Here is a 7,791-nt window from a genome sequence, read left to right as displayed (position 1 = left end):
TAGCCTTGAGTTAAAGAGCTGAGGGACAGTGCCCAGGCCCAGAGTTGAGGCCCATGACCAGACCCCCCCCAAATAAATAAATAAATAAATAAATTTTAAAAAGCATATAGAAAGGAATGATTTGGGGGCTGGGAATGTGGCTTAGTAGTGGAGTGCTTGCCGAGCATGCATGAAGCCCTGGGTTCAATTCCTCAGTACCACATAAACAGAAAAAGCCAGAAGTGGTGCTGTGGCAAGTGGTAGAGTGCTAGCCTTGAGCAAAAGAAGCTCAGGGACAGTGTCCGGGCCCTGAGTTCAAGCCCAGGGCTGGTAAAAAAAAAAAAAAGGAAATGATTTTTCATACTGCTAGTAAGTGGCAGACCCTCTTATCAAAGACCAACTTTCCTACCCAAAAATTACAAAGCTGAACAAAATGCAGGCAATTTCTGTGGAAAGAATCAGAAAGATAGCTGGGTGCCAGTGGCTCATGCCTGTAATCCTAGCTACTCAGGAGGCTGAGATCTGAGGATCAAGGTTCAAAGCCAGTCTGGGTAGGAAAAAAGACTCAAATCTCCAATAAACCACCAGAACACCGGAAGGGGCACTGTGGCTCAAGTGGTAGAGCACTAGCCTTGAACTGAAGAGCTGAGGGACACCACCCAGGCCCAGAGTTCAAGTCCCACAACCAACAAAAAATCAGAAAGATGTCAAAGTAGTAAAAATCTGAAATATAAATGAAGTAAACAGTCTAGAAAGATAAAAATGTGGGCTGGGTGTGTGGTTTAGAGGTAGAGGAAGCAGGTAGATTAGATTCTCACCTAGGATGCCGGAATTCACAAAATGTACTAAACTGAAATATTCAAGCAAATCATTCTGGATGGGGGTTCCAGAGATGAGCACCCGCCGACTAGTATTCAAGCTATCCAAAGCCTGGTAAGTCTGATTCTCAGAGTTCTTGAGCCTGTGTCCCTGCAAGAGAATGAATTCTCACTCAGGATATTACATGACATCTTTAAATGGCCCTAAGATCTGATACAGATAAAACATTACAGGTCCTGCAGCCTTGGGAATTAATCAGGGAGGAGGCAGCATAAGAGCTCACTCACCCACTTGCTTGGAGAGAAATATTAGTCACAAGACAGACCTTAAATTTCCAGACCAGTGCTACATCTATAAAACAAGGATTTCCTCTGTCCTCCCACGAGTTTTCCCCTCAAACGCCATAGCCTTAGCAGCTCACCTAGCCTGTTACAGATTCAGGTTTTCAGAGAGTCTTTCCCTCTCCACTAGCTAAAACCTCCTGAGCCAAGTACTTTTTTTTTATTAGTTCACAGGCCTTTCCTAAGCTATTGGTACAAAATGGATTTGGCTAAGCATCTCACTCCACCAGAATCCCCGTAGCTAGAGTATCTGTATATCTAAAGAGCTCCCTTCTCTTCCTTCACCAATCCCTCTTCTGCCCCTTCTGGCACATATTTCTGTCTTTCTTTTTTTTGGTCCGGTCATGGGGCCTGAACTCTGGGCCTGGACGCTGTCCCTCAGCTCTTCAGCTCAAGGCTAGCGCTCTACCACTTGAGCCACGGTGCCACTTCTGGTTTTTTCTCTTTTGCTTATGTGGTGCTGAGGAATCGAACCCAGGGCCTCGTGCATGCAAGGCAAGCGCTCTACCACTGAGCCACCTTCCCAGCCCCTGGCACATATTTCTATTAACTTCTTTCAAGATATTCAAGGACTCTACCTCTTTCCCTTTTCCCATGAGAACCACATGGACAAGATCAGGCCTGTGTCCTTTCTACATCAAGCTTTGCCTAAGTCTGTATTAACCAAGCCACACAAAACCCAACCACCAGTGAGACAATGAACAAGCAAATCAGCCTTGCTGCTCCAGGACGGCCCTTGACAAAGCAGTTAAACACAGACCCTGTCCCATCTCATTAGGTCAGCAATTAGACCCTTCCTAAGTTCTAAAAATTCGGATGGTCACAACAGACTTTTACTTTCTCACCAATTTTTTCTCACCAGTTTTTCTCATAAAAAACTAATGTTGGGCTTCCATAGGTCTCTGGGCAGGCCATTCTTCTGCCTGGTGTCCTCTTTCATAGGCAAATTCTTCTCCCCCTCCCACCTGGCAAAACGGTCTTCAATGAGTCCAGACTACTGGTCTTTCACCTCTGTGCTCCTACAGTAATATGTACATAAAGGTGCATAATGCCACTACTTAGTGAATCCTTTAGTGTGCCAGGCATTGTATTAAGTACTTAAATTCTTTTTTTATGAATTTCACACAACAACTGGAAATTATAATGCTCATTTAAGAGATAGAGATGGGCTGGGAAGGTGGCTCAGTGGTAGAGCGCTTGCCTTGCATGCCTGAGGCCCTGGGTTCAATTCCTCAGCACCACATAAGAAAAAAGCCAGAAGTGGCCAGAAGTGGCCACCATGCCAGGCTGGTCGCCCTTCTACTGTCTCTCACCCACTGCTATATATACTAGGGAACCATAATCATGCTCCACTGTGCTTTATCTCAACTAGGTATGAACTTTTTGGTCATGGGGCTTGAACTCAGACCCGGACACTGCCCTTGAGTTCTTTTTGCTCAAAGCTAGTGCTCTACCACTTAGAGCCACAGCTCCTCTTCTGGTTTTCTGGTAGCTAATTTGGAAATAAGAGTCTGACAGGCCGGGCGCTGGTGGCTCACGCCTGTAATCCTAGCTACTCAGGAGGCTGAGATCTGAGGATCGCGGTTCAAAGCCAGCCTGGGCAGGAGAGACTGTGAGACTCCTACCTCCAATAAACCACCAGAAAACCGGAAGTGGTGCTGTAGCTCAAGTGGTAGAGCGCTCGCCTTGAGCTGAAGAGCTGAGGGACAGTGCCCAGGCCCAGAGTTCAAGCCCCATGACTAACAAAAAAAAAAAAAAAAAGAGTCTGACAAACTACTGCCCTGGCTGGCTTTGAACCAAGATCCTCAGCCTCCTAAGAAGCTAGGATGACAGAAGTGAGCCACCTGGCATGAACTTATTAAAGCAGAGATCATATCAGATTGGCCTTTATCTTCAATGCTCATTGAATAGTAGATAAATGAAAGATAAATAGAAGTTCATCTGAAGGTTGCTACTAAAGATTAATTTTAAAAATACAGAATTTTAACTTTTAGTGGCATAAAAATTCTGGATCCTTTAAACTAAAGTTCCCTGAAAGGCAAGAACAGAATCCTGAAGGTCTGACACCTAACAGGTGTTTTAGGAGTAACTCTGTGAATGTGGTTAAGTAACCTACTTCCAAGATTATACTACTGGTAAGTGGCAGAGCATAAACACTGTGCCATGTCTCTTCACACATCCAAATCCCTTCCATCCTTCAAGTTCCTCTTTAGTCTAGGGAATACTACCTGGAAGGATGAAACCATTAAGCCCATAATGCCCACTCTCCGCAGAGTTCTAAGTACTGTCCAGTCCTCTTTGGACTATTGGTGTGGGAGATGCTCCTTACTGCATCCTCCAATACAGTATGCTCTGTCTTCCACATTCCCCAGTGACTAGTACAGGCAACTCTGTGATGGTCATGCTCAGTGACCGACAAACCTAACAGCCTGTGCTGAGTCAAGTACCTCATCACAAATGACCAGTCCAACATTGCCTTTCTGAAGGACTCCGACGTGCAGGCGGAAGGTCTCATAGGAAATGATGAGGATGGGAGAAGGGACTCTAGCTCCACGCTGGTTCATAAATCCTTCTACAAAAGAGAAGTGTCAAAGTAGCCAATCAGAACATCTTATTTTAAAAAAAAAGTTTGACAACTCTTTAAAGTAGTCTGGAAGCAACTGAAAATATTTTAATCATTTTCAATGGAAATTTTCTATCCCTGCAATTACCTCACAAATAAGTTAAAAATAATAGACCAGGCATAGAGGAGAGTTAATGAGACTAATCTCAACAAACAAACTAGATGCAGAGATTCAGACTTATGATCCCAACTATCAGAAGGCTATAGGTAGAAAGATTTTTTTTCTTTCCAGTTCTGGGGCTTGAACTCAGGGCCTGGGCACTGTCCCTGATTCTTTTGCTCAAAGCTAGTACTCTACCACTTGAGCCACAGAGCACTTCTGACTTTTTCTGTGTATGCAGTACTGAGGAATCGAAGTCAGAGCTTCATGCATGCTAGGCAAACACTCTACCACTGAGCCACATTCCCAGCCAGGAAGATTTTTGTCTGAGGCTGGCCCTGGACAAAAAAAAGAAAGGTGAGACTCAGAAAAATAACTAAAGCAAAAAAAAGAAAAAGAAAGAACGAAAGAAAGAAAGGAAGGAAGGAAGGAAGGAAGAAAGGAAGAAGAAAATGATGGCTTATGTCTGTAAACCTAGCTTTACTCAGAAGGCAAAGATCTGAAGGATCATGATTTGAAGTTAGCTCAGGCAGAAAAGTTAACTAGACTCTACAATAAGCAGCAATAGCCAGTAAAAAGCCCAGCTGGAGGCATAAGGCCCTGAGTTCAAATCTAGTACTGTCAAAAAAGAGAGCCAGGCACTAGTAGCTCATGCCTGTAATTCTAGCTACTCAGCAGGCTAAGATCTGAGGACTCTGTTTTGAAGCCAATTTGGGCAGGAAAACAAGACTATTATCTTCAATTAAACATCTAAAAACCAGAAATGGAACTGTGGCTCAAAGTGGCAGAGGCTACTCTTGAGCAAAAAAGCTCAGGGAAGACAGGTGCCCAAGGATCACACCTGTAATCCTAGCTATTCAGGAGGCTGAGATCTGAGGATCATGGTTCAAAGCCAGCTCAAGCAGAAAAGTCCCCAAGAGACTCTTATCTCCAATTTACCACTCAAAAAGCTGAAGGGGTGCTGTATTTCAAGTGGTAGAGCAGTAGCCTTGAACACAAAGAGGCTTAAGGATAGTGCCCAGAGGCTCAAGGACAGCACCCAGGCCCTGAGTTCAAACCCTGCAACATACAAGAAAAAAAAAAGTTCAGGGACAGTGCTTAGACACTGAGTTCAAGCCCTACAACCATACAGAGATAGAGAAAGATAGAGACAGACAGACAGTCAGAGAGCTGAGAAGTGCCACCATCTTTGTTAAACTTACATACCCAGCTTTCGGTCTATCTCATCTTTGGATCCTCCATCAATGGCCAGAGGTTGGATCCTCCCTCCAAGCCATTTCCCAACCTCATTGTACCAGTTCTTCACCAGGCTGGAGGGTGAGACCACCACTGCTTTGTCAATTTCTGGCTTGCAATCTGGACTCTGGCGCAAAAGTGTCCACATCAATGTGATGCACTGGAGTGTCTTCCCCAGGCCCATCTCATCTGCCATGATGCAGCCATGACTGCCAGGGATGCGCCGACTGGTGACACACTCCCACAGGAACTTCACTCCCTGGGGAATAACAGCATTCAGTCAAGAATGGCAATTCCCACACTTAGACTGGAGCCAGCACCTCATTCCCCTGATCCTCCCTTACCTCTCTCTGATGAGGTCGTAAAACCTTACTGAGAATAGGATCAACAACCACATGGACAGGGAGTTTTTCCCTGAGAAAACAGAGCACAAAGAAACCATAACTTCAGTGAAAGCGGTGTCTTGCTCATCCAGAGGCTACAGAGGTAGCTGCCCAAAAAGAGCACCTTCTTGGCCAAACCACAGTAAGACCCTGCTCTAAGAATTATGTAAGGGTTCTGGGCACTGGTGGCTCATGCCGGTAAATCTACCTACTCAGGACACTGAGATCTGAGGTTTGTGGTTCAGCCATCCCAGCCAGAAAAGTCTGTGAGACTCTTTTTTTTTTTTTTGGTCGGTAGTAGAGCTTGAACTCTGGGCTTGGGTGCAGTTCCTGCGCTCTTCAGCTTAAGGCGAGCACTCTACCATTTGAGCCACAGCGCCACTTCCGGTTTTCTAGTGGTTTATGGGAGCTAAGAGTCTCACGGACTTCCTGAGTAGCTAGAACTACAGGCGTGAGCCACCAGCGCTTGGCTGGGAGACTCTTATCTCCAATTAACCACCAGAAAACCAGAAGTGGTAGAGAGCTAGCCTTGAGCAAAAAGAGCACAGGGGCAGCACCCAGGCCCTGAGTGCAAGCCCCACAACCAAGCAAAAAAAAAGAATTAGGTAAGGGTGACCCTATGCCTTCACCTCAACCGTTCTCCCACCACAAAGGAGCACAGGAGGGGGTTAGGAGCCCCACTAACTGGACATACAGACCCTTCCCCAACCACCTACTCTCTGGCTAGTACCACAGACATGACAGCTCTCCAACCATCCCAGAAAGAACTTACACCAAATACCCTCCTTTCTATAAGGTATGTGCACCACCAGCACAGGACACTGCCAGCGTACATACTTGTCAAGCTTCAGCTGGTCATGGGCACTCAGTGCAGGAGGCTCATACAGGACTAAGGCACCTTCCTCCAGGGGGTCATGGAGGGCCCGGCGGACCCCAGCTCTTTTCAGGCCCAATGCTCGAGAACCCAGGGGACCTAGAAATCAGCAACCAATTATCAAAGGAACCTTTGTTTTCTGTTGCTCCAGCAGGCAATTCAATTGCCCATCCTTCACATATCCTGAGCTCCCATATGACCCTGCTTCTTAGAACTCCTCCAAACCCAGTTCAGGCACTGTCTCTCTTCAGCCTTGGACCAGCCTTTTCCAGTTCATTTTTCCCATTCAACTACAAATTTCTGGAGTGCTGAGTCTTATTCACCTCAAGCCAAGTCAAACTCCAGAGGGTCTAAAACCATACTGGGGCCTTTCAAGGCTGAAAGTCTGAGAACTGGCCACCTTCTTTCCTAGCCCCAGTTTTAGCACAAAGCAGAGCCCTACATGAGACAGGGAAAGACTACAGAATTCCCAAACAGCCAACCTCTAGAGGAGATAACACGGAACATACTCGGACTGAAGGAAGCCCAAGTCCATCAGCCGCCAGGCGCTTGCTGAGCACTGACCCCCCCATCAACATAATGAACAACAGTTCATCTTGGTAACTCTTAATAAGACTAATACAGTTTCCACGTAGGCCTCAGAAGGGTCACCTTAAGCACAGCCACCACTGGACTGGCATCCTGAATTCCCAGCTAAGCTTGTCTTTATAAAAGCAAAGGTCTTTATCCAGGCAAACTCACATGACTGATTCAAAAACTGAAAAGTCTCCATTTACCTTGATAATTTGGAATAGGAACTTTGAAAGGCTTTGACAAAATGCTTCGAATAAATGCTTCCTAAAAAGAAAGAAGAAGCAGGATTCAGGACTGGAACCATCTTCTTATCCATCCACATTAGGTTTTGTACAGCAGCTTCCTTTTTTGAGATCTCACATAAGGTTCTGCAATACCCAAGCTCAAAACTGCAGAGCCACAGTTGATCACAAGGCCTAGAGTTCACTTTCTTATAAAAACCATGGCAGGGCTGGGAAGGTGGCTCAGTGGCTTGCCTTGCATGCATGAGGCCCTGGGTTCGATTCCTCAGCACCACATAAGCAAAAAGAAAAAAGGCGGAAGTGGCACTGTGGCTCAAGTGGTAGAGCGTTAGCCTTGAGCTGCTGAAGAGCTGAGGGACAGCACCCAGGTCCAGAGTTCAGGCCCCACGACCAGACCCCAACCCCCCCCCAAAAAAAAACCATGGCAATGAGGACACCTAGATTTTCTCTAGGATGCAATACCTTAAGAATAAAGGAGGAATATTTTATGTCGGTATAATTTGTGGAGAAGGGGAAAAACAAGTCATTTAAGGATACAGGTGGACCCGTTGCAACAATGAGAAGTACAAGTTGTCATGTCGAAAACGAACTTTACAACTTTGGTGGGGGGGGGGAGAGAAT

General features: G+C 45.9%; 1 protein-coding gene across 1 annotated transcript in view; it reads right to left on the bottom strand.

Annotated features, from left to right (window-relative positions):
• Window positions 1-7,791, bottom strand: part of Rad54l (RAD54-like (S. cerevisiae)) — a 21,673-nt gene that overhangs the window by 10,250 nt on the left and 3,632 nt on the right. The window contains 6 exon segments of the mRNA XM_013016953.1: window positions 798-948; window positions 3,587-3,711; window positions 5,069-5,357; window positions 5,443-5,512; window positions 6,319-6,454; window positions 7,132-7,192. Coding sequence (XP_012872407.1) covers window positions 798-948; window positions 3,587-3,711; window positions 5,069-5,357; window positions 5,443-5,512; window positions 6,319-6,454; window positions 7,132-7,192 — 832 coding nt within the window.

This window comes from Dipodomys ordii, unplaced genomic scaffold (genome assembly GCF_000151885.1).
Source record: "Dipodomys ordii isolate 6190 unplaced genomic scaffold, Dord_2.0 Scaffold33, whole genome shotgun sequence".
NCBI classification, from domain to species: Eukaryota; Metazoa; Chordata; class Mammalia; order Rodentia; family Heteromyidae; genus Dipodomys; species Dipodomys ordii.
The sequence above is the reverse complement of the archived record's forward strand: the minus strand, read 5'-3'. Positions and strand labels throughout refer to the sequence as shown.